Source organism: Ruditapes philippinarum, unplaced genomic scaffold (assembly GCF_026571515.1).
Source record: "Ruditapes philippinarum isolate M1 unplaced genomic scaffold, ASM2657151v2 ctg1145_1_1_1_1, whole genome shotgun sequence".
Classification (NCBI taxonomy): Eukaryota; Metazoa; Mollusca; class Bivalvia; order Venerida; family Veneridae; genus Ruditapes; species Ruditapes philippinarum.
In genome coordinates this window covers 150,326-169,303 of record NW_026865783.1, presented here as the reverse complement: position 1 = coordinate 169,303, position 18,978 = coordinate 150,326, and the positions used below count along the sequence as shown (strand labels likewise).

The 18,978-nt window shown below is 30.7% G+C and overlaps 2 protein-coding genes across 2 annotated transcripts; both read right to left on the bottom strand.

Annotated features, from left to right (window-relative positions):
* Positions 1-4,528: 4,528 nt before the first annotated feature.
* On the bottom strand, positions 4,529-6,849 carry LOC132730316 (adiponectin-like). Its single transcript, XM_060716201.1, has 3 exons — positions 6,551-6,849; positions 5,980-6,066; positions 4,529-4,947 (listed from the first exon to the last, which is right to left on the bottom strand). Exons 1-3 carry the CDS (start codon positions 6,669-6,671, stop codon positions 4,529-4,531), a joined length of 627 nt encoding a protein of 208 aa, XP_060572184.1. The 5' UTR covers positions 6,672-6,849.
* A 7,437-nt stretch (positions 6,850-14,286) lies between these two features.
* LOC132730312 (uncharacterized) lies at positions 14,287-17,005 on the bottom strand. The gene is made up of 3 exons (XM_060716199.1): positions 16,649-17,005; positions 16,128-16,214; positions 14,287-15,569 (listed from the first exon to the last, which is right to left on the bottom strand). Exons 1-3 carry the CDS (start codon positions 16,953-16,955, stop codon positions 15,202-15,204), a joined length of 762 nt encoding a protein of 253 aa, XP_060572182.1. The 5' UTR covers positions 16,956-17,005; the 3' UTR covers positions 14,287-15,201.
* Positions 17,006-18,978: the final 1,973 nt, after the last annotated feature.

The following is an 18,978-nucleotide window of genomic DNA, read 5'->3' as shown; positions in this document are numbered from 1 at the left end:
AAACAACAAAAATAAATACATAAAACAACAAAACTGGATGATAATTTATTTTTACAGCACACATTTATTGTCAAATTGAAATGGTTGAGAAGGGTACATATATACAAGATAATTCAAATTAAAGTTTCATGTTTGCTTTAATTTCGTATTTTAATGAAAAGCTCATCATGTCAGCACAACACAGTCCATCTTCACCAATCTTCAACGGCTACACTAAAACGACGGGTTTCAAAGATTAGAAATTAATAAAATTATTATAATTGAGATATAATACGCGAACACTGCAAACCTGCAATTTACATCTGCTTCAGTGTGTACACAAGGTAAACTTTTAAAAAAGCTAGTAGCGACTCGCTTCGTAATTTTTTTCCAGGGGTTTGTTTAAATGTAAAAATGACAGTTCTGTTAGCTGAAGAGACTTCAGCGAACATCAAAATAAAAGTGACATATAAAGTTATGGAAGCCAGTTCTCTCAGTTTAACAAAGAGGAATATGAGTATATATGAAGATGCATGTAAACAGATAAAATTAAGTCCCTTAACTATGCACATTTACTATATAGCCTGTTGACCTTGACCAAAAAAATGTTAGATAGGTAGAATTCATAAAGATGTCTCTTTATACGAAGTTAAGTTGTAATATGTTATTTAGTATTGGAATGAGTGCCAGACACAAGTCCTAAAGTAAACACAAGTTGTCCATCAATTCAGTCAGAAAAGCCGGGATCGTATTAAAAATATAGGGATCCCGGAAATTGACCAGTCTAAGAAGATGTTTTTTCAGATAAGCCGGGATCGTAATAAAACATATAGGGATCCCGGGAATTGACAAGTTCAAGATTATAGTTTTCAGAAAAGCCTGGATCGTATTAAAATATATAAAGACCAGTTCAAGAATATAGTTTTCAGAAAAGCTGGGATCGTATTCAAACATATAGGGATCCCGGGATTTGACCAATTCAAGAATATAGTCTTTGATTTTTCCAATTAATTAGGCATATAATTATAAGTATTGTGATTTCCGCATTTTAAGTTTGTTAATAAATAGCTATTAATAAATAACAATTATTATATAATTACCTAGTTTTTCTTCTACATAACTGTAAACTTGAAAACGATTGTGTTTCAGCTGCACATTTTAAAACTGAGAGTAAAATGACTGTTGTTTTAATATAAGTATTTCTTACAAGACATTTAGAAGCTGTCTTAGAACATTTATTATAAGTTTTCACCAAAATAAGCGCGAGTTATTGATACCGTCATAATATGTCATGACAGACACGCAACATTTGTAAATATCATTATACTAAAATACGGGTTGAAAAAAAATGTGTCGTTCAGAAAGTTAGTTTTGACAAGATAATTCTACAATTATGGTAATGGAACATGTATATATATATATATATAGGTTTGTGAAAAAAATTTGCATCTACAAAATACCTTTCAAAAACACTGGATCCAAAGAAGGATACAAGAACGTGGAAAAAAAACAATAAATTTGGAGAAAATAAACGTTCATACAGTGCTAAAGTATAAATACCCAAGTACTTTCGACGTATTATGCCTTCATCAGGGGTGTATTACATGTATAATGTGCACACAATCGAGCACAAAATCTCAATACGTGTGTACTGTATAGTATCAAAAATTGAACTGAAACACAGTCGCTAGAAAGGTGATAAAATTACATCGATTATGAATAGACCGTTATTGAATGGTCATTGTGTAGTACTTTACAAAAGAGAATATAGCCTGCGGTCAATATGGCATAAACTCGGTTAAATATATCGTTTAAAAGAAAAAAAAAAATATATATATACATGTTCCATTACCATCATTGTAGAATTATCTTGTCAAAACAGTCAGGCGACCAAAATTTTGAAAATAATCAGGATAAAAACAACAAACAAGATTGTAAAAAGATATTTTAAAGGCTTTTTTGGGAAACTATTTCCCATGTTAATATATTACAATATTATTTCTTCTCAAATTTGATGTTTGATGCCGCTAGATTCATGCTCATTTTCATGAAAATTTTCAAAATGTATTTACACGAAAATATTGTGATATAAAAAAAAAGATATATATTTACATATTGCAAACGGCGCTCACAATCCACGTAAGTTACAAAACAAAATATGTAAAAATAGCCCTTAGTTAGTAACGCAATAGAAATATCGTGATGAAAACATTACTCGCACATAATATGTAAATTATAAGATGAATCTTCTTTTTACTCTTAAAATCTTATTAAAATTTCCCAAAGTTTGCTTTTTGTTTTAAATATTTTGCTGATCCAGAGGCATGCAGGTTTAATTTTTACTCTTTTGATTTGAAGAGATTTTCTTTCACCAAGAATTTAGCTTTATTAATTACTTAGAACACAAATAAATGTCAACAACAAAGGTGCAGTCTATCAAGTGCTGCTTTTCGCAAACAATTAATGTGATTATTAAGTGTTAAAATAAAATTTGATGTTCCATGCCAAAGCTAATAGCAGAAGAAAAAAAAGACCTTTCACAAGTATATCACTAATTGATAAATTAGCATATATATTCGTAAAATACACCATATTCACCATCTTCTCCATATATATTCGTAAAATACACCATATTCACCATCTCCTCCAAATCCCCACAGAGGCGTTCACGTCAAGGTCAAGTCATCTCAAGTACCAGAGGTGATTGGTTGACCTGTCGTGACTAACTCTGGAGGGTGGTACTAACAAGAGCCCTTTTATGTCAACTGCCTGTTTGCTGCCGTGACGGAACATGATGCTTTGCCAGTAATGTCTTTCCTCCATCGAACGAAGCACAGGATTAGGAAGATCGGCATGAAAAAGACGTCCCCGATGAGTTGACCGGCATGGACGCTGAGATCTCGGACATATGGTTATTCCGGCGCCGAGCTAAAATAAACTTAAAAACACACACGAATATTCACCATACATTGAGCTAACCGTAAAAACACCATTTGTCTGATTCTTTTGCAGATTCGGAGCGAAAAATATCCTTCGCGTGGGTACCCCCCTTTAAGAGAGGTAAAATCTAATTTCTAACACGCTTCACACAATTCCGTTATCAAGAGATGCATTACACGATATAATATATGCACAGCTTACACATCACATAACGTCATATATGACGTTAATAAACTAAACTACTTCTACGCTGAATGGAATTCAACATATTTTTATCAATTTCCTTTATCATTAGCATCTGAGAATGAATTACATAACTATTTTTCTTGTATTATAGTATAATAATGTACGGTTTATCGCTCAAAGGCTTTGTGATTAAACACTTCACTTCACCAAAATAGAGAAAAACAGAATCCCTAAAGAAAGTCCAACACGACAAAATTGAAAATGCTGCAGGTTCCGTTTGATTGAGCCTGTTCAAGGCAAGTTACCGTCCACGCCCCCTAGCACCGGCTTAAGCAGAATTTAACATTTAACACGAAAATGGTGAAATTTTCAATTTAAAAACATCCGCAGATGTGTTCATACGGCGGTTATCATAGAACCTTTAATGTGACACAGTAGTGCCATTCCGTGAAAATCGGCGTATGGTCCCCAAGTAAAAGAATGCTTGTGCCCTAAACGAGAAAACTAAATAAAATTGAATTTTGAAGTGGAATCTGAGGTTATGAAATCTGCATATTACAGATAAGACGTCAAAAGACAAATTTAAAAAGCAGGCAACATATCCTACGAGTGATTATTCAGTATTCAAGAAGAATACTCTAACCACCCAAGTTGAAAAGGGCCAAAAAGAACAAACTAAAAGTACCACATAACATGTATACTCAACAAAAATGTCGTGCTGAACGATCTTCAAGGATCGAAAATATAACATCATTAATTAAATGTACAGGGAGACTTTTTACAGCCACCACACGGCACAAATAACACGGATTTGACAATAAAATAGAGAAAAACAGAGTCCCTCTGTTTGTTAATAGGTTCTAGCTGTATGTTTTCTTTAAAAGCTCTACAGTTGCAGTTGATTTTATCTTTTTTATTATTTTTTTTCGCTAATACATAATTATGAGTTTGACGTTTTTACAATCGACGCGCTATGGGCGATGGTGTTATCATGTATTTGTATTAGGCACTAATTGCATGTGCTTGCATAGGTTTATGTAAAACTTTCTCTGAAAATTCATTTTAGAGACAGTGTATTGTACGAAAATATACTTTATTTTTATTTTTCATTTTTATGTGAAGTAACCTAGCTTTAGTGTGCGAATAGCTGGGTTAAAATCCGTAGAAATGGTTAAATTCTGAGCAAAATGTGAACCTCAGTTTTACGATTATTTCCTCGTGCCATGGTAAATCAATGTTTAATGTCATCCATATGAATGCTATAACTTTTCCTGTTTTGTTAACAATATTCATATAGTTGTTTTGCTATATTTGTCCGGAGATATTATCAAAAACTCATATCTCTGTTTAAATTGATTTTAAAATCCTCTGAAATTCATATTTTCACTGACAATAAAAACTGTTTGTAAATATGTGTAACAATCTAGCTATCAATCAGTATTCCGAAGAACGTGTTCATTCTACTATTGTCATCAGTTAGTTTGCGGTTAGACCCAGCAGATCGTGACTGGACCCAAACCTGTTCCCCTGATTCAACTCTTACCACACCTCCTACAGAGTTGCACATGGCATGTTGTCCAACACCATGAATGTAATCTTTTACGATGATTTTTCCTTCATGATATATTCCTACATAGGTGTAATAAGATATTGGTGTACAAAGATGGACAGCAAACTGGTACAAACCCGCAACAGGGGCTGTGAAGATTCCTGTTGAAGTATCGTATCCAGATCCTTCGTTTGTGATGATGCTATTAAATACAATCACCTCGTTTGATGTATCCAGGAGAACATCTGTAACCTTATGAACACAAAATGCAACAGTAGGTCGTTCATATTTTCCTGCAAATAAATAGTTTACAAATTTATGCCAAAACTCTGGAAACAAAGTGATCACTCGGAAGCATTTATCACAATAAAATTACAATAGAATTGTAGACTCGGTTTGATTGAGTCTGTACATGAAAAAAGTCATTCGAATATATTATATTAATGATCATTATAGTCTTATAAATAATGCGAATAAATTGACCGAAACAATCTAAACAAAATTGTTATAATAGCACTTATGTCCAAAAAAATACTATACGATTATTAGAGTATATATCCCATGTTTGTACGCTATCATTACAGTTGCACCTTGTTTTATAAGGCGATTTATTAGTTAATTGTACCAGAAATAGGGGATTAAGGCACATTTTTTCGTGAAATAAGATCTGCAGAGGTACTAAAATGCATTTAAATTCCGAGCCGACAGGGCGACAGATTACATAAGGCCGAAGGCTTCTTCAGAGATAAAATGCATGCAAAAATATGCGCTATTAATGCATACGTGTGATTCGGTATTTTTTATTTTTTCGTTAAAAAAAAAAACGTTATTGTCATGCGTGTCATTGTATAAGTTGATGTAAACCTGCTTGCGTAGTTTTTATTCAATGATATATTTTATTTCATCTAGAATGAAAATGTTACTTTAATGGTACAATTGTTATTTCATTATTGAGACGGTTGAAATAAAAATTGTTAAAATGGATAAGATAATAAAAAAGTAACACACATGATGGTATCATCATTAAGCGTATGGATTGTCATGACTATTCAGTTACATGTTTGAAATCAGTTAAAATACATCAAACAACACATATTCCTTTAATCTTTACTAGTTTCGACTGTTGTCTTCATCAGAATAACGTACAAAGTATTACTATTAATAATTCATACAAAAGAACAACATTCTTATTGCATTCACAATGTATGAAAATAAATCACTGATCAGTTGTTACATGTAATTCGTTTGCAGATAATTCATAAAGAAATCTGAATCAGATAAGAAAAAGAAAATGTTCAGGTGTTTATAAAAGGAAATAATCTTACCTTGCAATGCGACAACACTGTTTCTTTGGTTTTCAATTTCTTGCGTAAAATTCACTCGAACTGCTTCATACAACTTCTCGAAGAACTCTGTAATCATATTCAAAAGAGCGTTTTTAAACATTGTAAAACACAACGTTGAAGTAAATGTTTAACTTTGATTATTTTTTATAAAAATTCACTAGCAAATATAATTAAATGAATGTCAATTGCCCAACTTTGTTTTGATTTAACTGAATGATGCATCACGTGTGAATTTATACAATCACAATTTTTAACTTTGTATACTTAGAAATGTTTTCTAAGGACAGTAAACTGTGCTTAGGTGTTTAACGAACTTTAACATATATTGTATCTAATCACATTTTTTTCACTATGATTTTTTTCTTTATGGTACTGTTACGTGTAATTTAAAAATATCTTTTTAAATTGTATACTTTATACTTTAAATGGAATGTCTTTTCAAATATATAGAATTAAATGCTTTCTTTTTGTTATGGCAAAGTGTCAAAAATAAGATAATTTCAGTAAGATATTTTTAGAAAATAAAGTATAATAAAAAAAGTTTACTTACTTATTTTCTTCTCAATAAGTTGAGTGTTCTCTAACATTTGTCCCGTGATGTTGATATTCAAGATATCAAACTTGCCCGTGAATTCTTGAACAGTCTTTTTAATGACGCCTAAAGTGTCCATGACAGTCTCTTGTGTCGTCTTAATTTCGTTTGGTTTCTACTTTAATTTCAGTCCTTATCATTTTCTCTAAAAGTTGTTCTTCGTAAGCAAATTTTGAACAAACTGGTTCTTTTGCAAGAACAAATTGAAAATTGTATATTTGAAACAAAACAACAAAAGTATAAAACCTTGAGAACAACATTTTTGACTATTTTGATTTGTTAATGTCAAGAATGCAACTACATTTTCTGTTCCAGCTATCAGTTTATATGTTAAGTGTTTAGTTGTTTTTTTTTATTATTGAAAACGAGGGTTAATCAAAAATATATGTGGAAATCATATCATGCAACAAATATATCTAATTGTGAAATGCACACTTTTCAAAATATACTAAAATGAAATATATACTCACTTAACATTTATCAATATATCACGAAGAGGTTTTCTTGCCCAATCGATAACAAAAATATCGGAGTATATTTTGATATATTAACAGTAAAATGAATTGCTCGTTTGTCGGGGCAAACACGAATGATATAATGTCATTTTCATTATTACAGATGAAAATGTTAATGATTATATAATGTGAATTCTAGCACGATTCGTGATTTTGTCTCTATACAAAAAGAAGAAAATAACCGGTATTAAATTGCCTATAAACAACGATTAAAATATTTAATGTTTATGTGGCTATTTTTATGTACTCCATTATATAAAATCGATAAAGATAGGCAGCAATTATAAAGCATTTTTGTAATAATTTTCCGTCCCCATTACTTTTTTGTTTTCATACCACACAGTAAGGTCGAAAGTCCCGCGTAACTGGGTAAAAAAACGAAACTCATTGATAAAAAGCGACATAATGGCGTCATTTTAAGACTTTCATTGGTTATGGTGATCATGTGTAAATCTATCACTGATGTTTGCTGACATGTAAGTTAAAATTGTCGGTAAGATAATATTTAAAGAGAAACAAAGCTTTTGTATTATTATTCCTTACGTTTATTACGTCAGCCTTTAAAGGAATCGGAATAGAATAACAAACATAAAAATATCGGCACCAGAAATAATATCCGGTTAAAAATATAGATAATTATTTTTGTTTGAATCGAAATAATATCGATTCAAACGGAGTTCATGGGCTATCTAACAATTAGTGTTCGTTAGGATATAATATCCAAAATAATAATGATAATATATTGATGTAAAATTTAGATTGCTTCTTATTTGACAAAAATCCAATACTGATCATAATCATGTTTTGCTATGAACTGTTCTCCGACTGAACTTTCGGAGAAGTCCTCTGACAATATCATTGTTTTGTAGCTTTTGCTAATCTTACTGTAAAATATCATCTGTTTCAACTTTAGTAAATGTGGTCTTAATATTTATGTCTTAAGTAAAGTCATTAATTTTGATATCAAAAATTATTTTGTTATAAATATGGATTATTTCTTTATGAATACTTTAATCCGTGTAGTAATATTATTTTTGTAATTTTGTGGGAAAATTGCAACATGATTTTTGTCAGTAGATTTAAAAAATCATTCAAAGTATTATATTCAGTTTAAAACAACATTCCGTATGCATCATTAAGTACGAAAAGAAAATTTCAAGGATATTAACTTTGATTGAAAAAAACATTCTTGCATTAAATCTGATTACGCGAGTATAGATAAACAAAGAAACGGATTAAAAGACTCAAGCACGGACCGTTCTTGTAAATTGTTGTGTTTTTTCTTAAGATCATGTTTGCTTTATATTCAGAAAAGCGCCAATGCATTAAAAACTGCAGATGTCAAGAAATTACCCGCTAATTCAATTACGTTCCTTCAGCGTTAAGAATTTGAATGCCGGGCTTATAAGTCAGAGTTATAGGCAGTTAAATTCGCGTTTGTGGTTATCACAATACAAAGGTTTTTCGATAAGCTTGTAATATTTTGAGATATCTCTAATAGATATCATTAAATATTGTTGAAATTTGATTGTGAGAACCTTCATTTGTCTCTAGTAGAAGTTTCGAAAAGAAAATGAAACATATTTTGGTACACAGATATACAGGTTTCAATAGCAACATGGTATTTGGTACCCGGAAAAGTCCAGAAATATGAAAAGTTCTTAAAAAAGTATTTCCAATTAAATTGAATTTCTCTCAATATGCTTAAAAAAGAAAAAAGCAAGGGACAATTCAAAAGAGCTTAAGTAAAAATTACTGGGATTTGAGCTCTTGGATCACCCACTATACAGTCCGGTTGACCCAGCCCCACTGAATTAAGAATGTTACCTGGTTTTACATGGCCTTATAGGCTGGTTAAGTTAATTCTTCGTCTGAACTTTCAAAACAATCTCAATTTGCGTTTATCTTTATTTAAATAATTGAAACATGCAAAAAATAGATTGCAAGACTTGTCAGAAAGTGTGTTAATCAGTAATTTCCTATAAAAAGAGGGCGACTTAGTTTGAGCGATGTTATTTTTGCATAGACGCTGGATGGTGCTTCATGTATGGATTACATGTATATTTTTAAATGTTAAAATAGGATTGAGCTTAGTTATATCTTTCTGAATTATAAAGATTAAATATAAAAATGTTAAAGTTTACGAATATTTGATTTGTTTAAAGATCACGTGATTATTTAGGACTGAATTAAAAAAATTTACAAACTTTCCAAACAACCCTCGTATCATCAGTTACTCTAGATGTCTTAAAGAATAACTTATTAAATGCTCATCTGCTTAAAATCTAGTTTATGTTTATGTCCAATACTTGCTTTACCATTTACATTTAAAGCAGCATTGACATGGGTGCAGACGAAATTAAACATCTCTGTCTTCTTTTGACTTGACTTCACTGTATTCAAGTAGTTCTATGTTCTTAGTTTTGAATCATCAAGGTATACATTAGCTCCAAAAGTGTTATGATCGCAACTTTACAAACACACTATTTGATAAAAAGTTATGTGTAATACATTTACTATTTCATTTCTCATAATTTGCATTTACAATATCGAAAGCATGTTGGATGGAAAAAATATATTGCGAAAATTATTGTTAAGACTATTTAGCCCGAGAAATGTGTTATAACTTTTATTTCTCTTAATTTTCTTTCCTTTGGTGTCCTGCAATTAGAGAAAAAATTCCAAAATCTTAATCTTTGGCCAGTCACCGGATCAATGTTCCAGGCTTTTTAGCAATTAATACATTGATTAAGTAGTTTGTATAGAAATCAAAAACAGCCTTGTTTATATTTCTTTAAACGTTATAAATCTCATTGACAAACGTACATGCCTGTTTAAAAATCCATTATATTATGTTTTTTATGTATAAAGTACTCACTGACATGACAGTATGTCCTGTTACAAACGAATTCAAAACATCCAATTTAAACAATTCTTATGACATGTCTTTATTCAATCACGCCCTTTGAAGTGTACAATGCACGAAAGCTGTGCTTTAATGTAACTTACTGATAATATTGTTTTTGTTTCTTCTCATCGTACTTTTTACAATTAATCATAGATATATTCATATTTTAATGAATATCACTTGCTGCTATTTTGTTTATTTTGAATATGTATGGTTGTTTGTTTCAATCACTATTTAAAATATAAACTACTATATATTGCATGAGAATTTTTTCACACTGTCCCCTTTATACTCTTTGTCTTACTTTTTAACGACTGAGTTAACCAAGAAATCGTTAAATATTTTCTTATTTACCATGTTGTTTCCACTTTCACAGTATATAAACGAAATCACTTTCTTGCCAGCCTATACAATTCAATATTACCCTGTCTTTCGAGTACAAGCACGTGTTACTTCCGATCACTGTACCTTTCTTGGGAGCCTATGTATTGTAAATTGTATCTTTCTTGCGAGTACAGGAAGTAGACTTGTTTATATACTGTGACTTTGGTACCCTGATTTATCAACTAAGGCTTTTATTGTTGTTGTTGCTGTATGAAGATCCAATCACAATTAATGAGCATGTTACATTTAAATAGGTACATTTTATCAGGAAACAGTTCACCCGTATAGCAAGATACACTTTCACAGCATAATAAGTATTTTAATAAAAGGATGCACTTAATATACAAAGTTTCATACAAAAGATGAACACGAAAAATAATTGGTATTGAAGGGAATGAAGTAAAAGTGTAGGCCTTTAGATTATACAGATAATGCGTCTAAGGTGCTTAGACAGAGTCAGACGAATTGCCATTTGTAGGTAGTTTTCGCAATAAGAGCTGCACTAGACATGCTGCAGGGCACACGTTATTGATTTTGTATTTTGAATTTAATCGGGCAGAATGTCGAACAAAGTTCGCCTGGTAATGGCAGATGTCACAATTTCCACACATTGGAACGAGCTTGGTTTGTACAGAACTTGTTAAGATATTGTTGTACAGAAGATGTTTTACTGTTTAAGATAAAAAGTTTTTTTTATGTTTTTCGTTGCTGCCTTATTAAAGCTAAGCTCTTCTCAGCTGAATTCACTGAGGATACAAAACCAGTTAAGAACATGCAAGGCGGCTATGAAAGGTTGGTTGTTATACACATGTGCCCACTACAGAATGCAGTAATGCATGAAACAACTCCTTAGTTTTTCCTCTAACAATACAGCTTTAAAATCGGTGCGACTTATAATACGTCTAAAAATACCTACAATTTTTAGAAATCAAAATCACTTTAAATACTGCACTTTTGTTATTGCTGAAATCGGGAAAGGAAATGAAGCTCATCAAATTAAAGAAGTTAACATTTACACCATAACAACAAAATTTGAGAAGGAAATATTTTGTCACATATTAAGATATGACCATCCTTATGAATTTTCGTCGCTTTGAAGAATGTTAAAATGGGCCAGAAACTACTGTCAACTACATTGAAACTTGAGGCCGTGGGTTCAAACCACAGAAGTGTCAACTTTTTTTTCTTTTTTCTCTTTTAACATTATTTACGTACCTCTGATATATCTTTTGGGAAGAAAAAAAGTGTTTAACTTTAATAATTCAATTAATAAAGGTATTTTTGGTAAAATGATGCTAAATCTAGTAACAAATATGGTTCCCGATAATTTCAAAGTGTAATAAAATCAAAACTAGACGGTAAGTAACAGTATTTAATATTTTACAAGATTTACCAGTACACTTTTGAGAAAATTTACGGCAACTCTGAAAACAGGCACTCATTTTGATAAATTTTAGGGAGTTTCTTTTAATTAGGCTCTTCAAGTAAGAAAATGGTCAAACACGTGTTTATAAATTTTGAATAAGAAACAATTATTTTGCTAATGTGGATTGTTAGCTGGATGATACTTTTTGTTTCTTACCAAAAATTAATGGTAAGGGTGATATTGTTGAATATTTAAAGGTGTCTCATTTCTTAAAAAGGGGCCTCCTCATATCCTAGGTTAAATTCAGAAAAGGCCATAACTCGATTTCCGTACGGTAAAGTTTGTTTAAATTTTGCATTCAGGTGTCCTTTAAGAATATATCTGACCTATGTTATCAAATTTCCATTTCCTTATGGTGCATGTTATGGTTGTCATACCTTAACAGAACATTATTTTAGTTGCAAAAAAATAGACAACTTCAAAGTACAAAAATATTCTTTTCTTCTGTCTTAGTTTGTCTTTCTTTTCTTCTATCTTATTTTCATTTCATAATGTTTATTTTCAGAACATTGGTCGCCTGGCTTAAAACATATATCTCAGAATATAAACCTGCAACTAAAAAAGTACATTGAGACTCAATTGTTATCATTATAGAATTATCTTGTCAAATCTAACTTTCTGAATGACACATTTTTTCTTCAACCCCTTTTAAATATAATGATATTTACAAATGTTGCGTGTATGTCATGATATATTGTGATAACATCTATAACTCGCGCCAATTCTGATGATAGCTTAAATGTTGTACAGTTTATAGTATCTTGTTAAGAAGTGTTAATATTAAACATCAGATAGTCATTTTATCGTCACTTTTTTAAAAGCAGCTTAGCGTAAGTGGCTGAAAAACAATGGTTTTCAACTTTAAAGTTGTAGTAAAAAATCCAGATAATAGAATAATCATAAAATGTCAGGTTTGAGAAGTCGGTAAAAATAGCCAAGAGCTGGTTTCCTTAGTCTAAAGTCAACTTTACAATTTCCATACCGACAGAAAAAAAGGTGAATGATGAGGAGTGTGAATTTGATCTTATTTCTCATGTTGCATAAAAGAGTTTGACGTTTTGTCTTGTCAACAGAATGTGTAAATTGCAGTTTTCCCATATGTCATCTCTATCTTTGGTCCATCCTTACCTATAATATGTGTGTCTTCTATAATATGGACCCAGGAGTCCTGCTCTGTTCAGATCTTTTAAAAGCCGATTTAACTACAAATGAATAAATAAAAAAATCAATAATAATTTTAGTTAAAGTGACATAATGCCGATACAAGGGTATATAGAGAATGGTTAACGATAAAATATGCGGCAAGAACAAATATCATTAAGAGATATGGTACCATGTGAGAAGTATATAAACACATAGTTAAAGAGGTTTTGTAATAGTCTAATATATAAACTATAATATTGAGTAATAAATGCAAACCTTTTTGTTAATTTTCAGCAAAATAGGGACATCTTATAACAAGACATCTTTTCTAGTGCACACATGAAGCCATTTATCATTCATTTATCAATTTAAATGACCTTTGTGAATATAGATAGCATGCATACATGTATATCGAAGAGTCATATCAAAAAATATTGTGTTTAGATAAAATGTACATGTATAAATAAATTGTGTATTAAATTACCACAAAGGCCCTTTCTTATACGCTTTTCATATATTGCATTTGGATTCCATGTTCTTTTTCTTTTTTCCTTTTGATTTATTATCTTATTTTCTACAGCAGTTCTGCATTAAACAGTTTATGTGTTGTTTTTCTTTCAATACAATATTAATTTTATTTCTTGTTTCAATAGGTAACAGAATTTATTTGGAAGCAATATAGATAAATGACAAACATTTATATAGTTTATTATAACTTTGTTTACAATATGTATACAAACATGGTAAATCGTTAGTTAATGAAAATTAAAGAAAAATGAGCCGTGTCATGACAAAACCAACATAATGGGTTTGCGACCAGCATGGATCCAGACCAGCATGCCCATCCGCGCAGTCTGATCAGGATCCATGCTGTTCGCTTACCGACTCTATTACAAGTAGAGAAACTGATAGCGAACAGCATGGATCCTGATCAGACTGCGCGGATGCGCAGGCTGGTCTGGATCCATGCTGGTCGCAAACCCATTATGTTGGTTTTGTCATGACACAGCTCAAATATAAAATCATGAAATGGTTATTTTTTTACTCTAAATTGGGGCAACTATTAAGGGTTGTCCTTCGTCGAAGCTATTAGAAGATCACATACTTAAAACATCAAAGCTTTCACTCATTTATTTTTTCAAACAGGTGTCAGAATACCGTCATGAGCGCACGTTCAGACAACGCCTGGATTAAAAAATCGTGAAACTATAACTTGTTGATGAAGAACAAACACCGATGATTGTAATAATCATCAACACTCAAATAACACAAACATTAATTGACAACAAGGATTATGAGATTTACATATACAGCAGCATGCCATCAAACTTGTTTATTTTTCAAAACATGACAGTGGAACAAGAAAGACATGCCATAATTCTTAAAAATCCGTAATTCTATCTGACAGTATCATATTTTACCTAAATTAAAATCACTTACAAAAGACATAAAAAAATAAAGTAAACCATAAAAATAGACTATGTGTAGTGTAAGAGCTAAATATTGTGATATTTTACCTACATTTAAAATTTGAATTCTGCTAAAGCCGAGTGCTAGGGTCGCGGACAGTAGCTTGCACTTTCCTGTTCCGTCCATGAATTGGCTCATTTAAACCGAAAGCGAAACCAAAATTTACAATATGCTGTTTTTGACGTTCTTTAAGGATTATGTTTTCTTTTCTTTTTTCGGCCGTTCAGTTATTGTAAAGATTTTTAACAATTGTTATTGTATCATTTAAAAATTACATGTACATAAACGATATTGACACAAAAGCCCATATACATGTATATCATTGAGAACAATACTCTAAGAAAGTAAACAATAAAGAGGAATAGAGAAATAGTTTAAATCAGTCATTTAAAATCAAACAAAAATACACTTTTAACAATATCAACTTTGTTTGATAAGGAAAAAGAAAGAATTTTGGTCTTCTCTCACATGTTTGGAAAATGCTGTTAACACTTTTTTCTAGGAATTAAAAGTATTGATGTTCATTTTTTAGCTCTACATATCTATCTTTATTAAAAAAAAACGTTTCCTGATAAATACTTGTCAAATAATCTTTGGTCAATGCATCTTTAATATCTGATTTCATGAATATAGTCAATACATCCGTCGATAAAAAACACATAAACTCATAAGCTTAGGCTATTTGCAGATATATCGCATTGAATGCGTTTCTATCTAGCTGTTTATAAGCATTCCGTAGAATATGTTCATTCTCGAGTTGTCATCAATTAGTTTGTGGCTTGATGACGGTGAAGTAGACTGAACCCAAACTTGTTCCCCTGAATTCACTCTTATTACTCCTCCCACTGAGCTGCAATAGTGGGTTTCCAGATGCATATTGAAACTTTTTTGCAAATATGTTATCAGCATGAACTATTCCTATATAACTGAATTTTGAGGAATGTGTACAAATATGGACGTTAAACTGGTACATCCCCCCAACAGGAGCTGTGAAAATTCCTGTGGAACTATCGTATCCAGAGCCTTCGTTAGTGATGACAGTATCAAATACAATCCTCTCGTTTGCTTCATCTAGGTTAACATCTGCCACATGGTGTGCATTAAAAGCGACAGAGGGTCGTTCCAATTTCCCTGCGGTATAGATGGTACATACATGTTTATGAAAAAATAATGTAATGCGTATATGTGATATCAATAATGTTTATATTTTATTCACTTTTAGATAGTAAGAATTTATTTAGCAGTTAATAATGAATGTTAACGTGTTGAATTTAATGGTGCAATTATTCAAGTATAGTTTTACTTTCTACTAAAGAATTATTTAAAATGGTTTTAGGCTTTACAAATTGAATTTAGAGGTTATTTATAAATATTGCATAATTGAGAAGATGAAGATGAAATGGTTTCAATCAATCATGTCTAAATTATCCGAAATTTAAATCTGAATAACTAAGGCTGTCCTTCGCTAGATTTGATGTCATGATTATTCAAATATTAGTTACCTTTGTTATTCATTGAGTAGTATTCATAAATTCACTCATTATCAATAACAATATAAGTCAGAATATGTTCGGTGACCATTTATCAAAATATTATGATTCAATTTTAGATTGTCTTAAAAATAAAAAAATATTTGAAACAAATAAAAAAAAGACATTCAAACGTTCATTTTAGAGGAAATTATGTTACCTTGCATTTCGACAACACTGTTTCCTTGCTTTTCAATTTCTTGCGTTAAATTCATCCGAGTCGCTTCATATAACTTCTCGAAGAACTCTGCAATCATATTTAAACGACAGCTTTAAAACATTGTAATAAAAATTAAGATATATATGTATATAATCCTTTAACATTTTTTAAGAAACACCGAAATAACATTCACTTTGCAATTATAATTCAATTGATGTAAAATGAATAATTTTGTTTTAATTAAACTGAATTGTGCATTACGTACGAATTCTATCAATAATTACGTCAACTTTAATATTTGCATATAAAAACGTTTTAATGGAATCCTGCGGTATAGTCTATGAAAAAATACTACATTCGTTTGAGATGTCTATGAATTATCGTAAAGAAAGAACTGGACCAGGATGTTAAATAGAGTAATATCTTTAAAAATTATTGAAAATTTTGCGACTCAAAAAAATAAGAAAATACAAATTAACATTAACGAGATTTATTTTTAAGAAACAATAGAGTAAACTTACTCATTTTCTTCTCTATTATTTGAGTGTTCTCTAACATACGCCCCGTGATGTTGTTCTTCAAGCTTTCAAACATATCCGTGAATTCTTGAACAGTCTTCTTAATGACGCCTAAAGTGTCCATGACAGTCTCTTGTGTCGTCTTAATTTCGTTTGCCATGGTTTCTACTTTAATTTCAGTCCTGATCATTTTCTCTAAAAGTTGTTCTTCGTAAGCAAATTTTGAACAGACTGGTTCTTTTGCAAGAACAAATTGAAAATTGTATATTTGAAATAACACAACAAAAGTATAAAACCTTGAGAACAACATTTTGTTACAGACTATTTTGCCTTGATTAATGTCAAGAATGCAACTACATTTTCAGTTCCAGCTATCTGCTAATATGTATAAGTTTTTGATTGAAAACGAGGGTTATTCAAAAATATTTGTCGAAATCATATCATGAAACATAAGTATACAATTTTTAATTGCACACTTTTCTGAAGAAACTTAAATTAAATGCATGTGTGAAATCACTGAAAATTAACTTAAAATCGTATTTTGTTTTTTTGTATATTGTTAACATGACTTACCTGGTAAAAAGGACATTTATCCCATATGTCATGAATAGCTTTGTTCTTGATCAATCGGTTACAACAATATCTACACCCATTTTCTTATTGTAATGGTAAAATGAGTCGATCATTTGTCGGCAAATGTCATATGGAACAGATAAGTAAATAATGATAAAATGACCCGTGGTTGGATTTATAATAAAAGAAGAAAATAACCGGTAGATTCTATAAAACTTAAAAAAGAGAAAAAAAAACACCGACTTAACTTCATAAGGTAATATTTGAAGAATAACGAAATGTGCTACATTTAGTATTTTTTTAAAAATAATTTTGTTTTAGGTAAGCGTTAGTAGGATGTGGTGTGAAATCGGCACTGGAAATGACGTTTGCTGGAGAAACAGTGCTGGTTATTTGTCTTGATATAATAGTATTGATCTAAGCGTTGATCTTAATATATTTAAAACTTATTTGTCGTTTTTATATCATTTTGTAAATAATAAATTGATTGTCTTGATGTAAAAACAACATTGCTTCTTAATTAACAGAAGGTTACTAACCATCGACCCAAGAAGGTCATTAAATGTTGCAATGTAGTGTTTTCCCTATGAACTTTTTGGGAACCCCTCAATACTTCATGGTGTGGTATTACAGGTTTTGCTTCAAAACACTTATTGTATGTATCATATGTTTCAACTTAAGTTAATGTGGCTGTAATTGAAGTAAAGTCATAAATCTTCATATAAAAACTTTTAATTAGCATGACCTTATTTTTCTTCCTCCTGAAAGTGGAATCATATCATTTTAAATTAAATTTCATGGGAAAATTGCCACAAGCTTACAGTGAGTACCTCGAAAATAATCATTTTAAGAATTCTATTCAGTTTGAAATATATTTATGTTTCAGTACACAATGAATATTTAGATTTTGTTCTAATTAAAATGAAAACTCATAATTGTAAGAATTTTTTCAAAGATACTTATTTTGATTTAACAGACATTGTTGTTCTTAAGTATTCTGTTCAGTCTGAAATATATATTCGATTTTGTTCTAATTAAAATCAAAACTCATAATTGTAAGAAATTTTCAAAGATTTTTAACAAACATTGTTGTTCTAATACTTTCGCATATATATCTTTTTAAAACTTTTACATTGAAACACGAAACAAATAGTTTATAATTTAAAACCTAGCGCTATATCAACTAATTTCCTTGAGCGTTTAGTCTTATTTAGTCTTTTAATGTTGAGTATAAATATCAGCGTTTCAAGCAGTCAAACTTCCCTTTGTCGTTTTATGGTTATCACGACACTTTTATCCTACATTTCTTAATGAATAGTTTTCAATGTACATCTAATTGCATTTTGCTTTTTGAAGTTTACCCTTCGTATCACGGAAGTAAAAAGTTTGAATTCACCAGAGCATTGCCCAGTCCCAGCATATTTCCTGGACAGGCCATCATCAGTTTACCAATACTAGATACATTCACTTTCGCAAAGGACTGATATTACTTATGTACTTGCCAGTGCAGATGTACAATGCGAATGGCCGTAGAAATGATTTCATGATCAATCAAAAAGAAAGTGACCTGCACTGTCCGGGAGTCGTTCACATATTAAGTACTTTTTACTCCACCGGGTAAATTAATATGCGTATTAGGTATTTGTTAACATTTATGGCTGCTTTTTAAATGATATTACAAACGAAAAACTCATAACTTTGTAAACTCCAAATTGCCTTTGGAACGAGTATACGTAAATTTACTATGTTATTTGTTACAA

Excerpts from the sequence above, each read along its gene's own strand:
- LOC132730316 (XM_060716201.1), bottom strand. The coding sequence starts at position 6,671 with ATGGACACTTTAGGCGTCATTAAAAAGACTGTTCAAGAATTCACGGGC. Across the intron at positions 6,067-6,550 it reads ACTTATTGAGAAGAAAATAA|AGTTCTTCGAGAAGTTGTAT; the intron begins GTAAGTAAACTT and ends ATATGATTACAG. Across the intron at positions 4,948-5,979 it reads CAGTGTTGTCGCATTGCAAG|GAAAATATGAACGACCTACT; the intron begins GTAAGATTATTT and ends ATTTATTTGCAG.
- LOC132730312 (XM_060716199.1), bottom strand. The coding sequence starts at position 16,955 with ATGTTGTTCTCAAGGTTTTATACTTTTGTTGTGTTATTTCAAATATAC. Across the intron at positions 16,215-16,648 it reads AATAATAGAGAAGAAAATGA|AGTTCTTCGAGAAGTTATAT; the intron begins GTAAGTTTACTC and ends ATATGATTGCAG. Across the intron at positions 15,570-16,127 it reads CAGTGTTGTCGAAATGCAAG|GGAAATTGGAACGACCCTCT; the intron begins GTAACATAATTT and ends TCTATACCGCAG.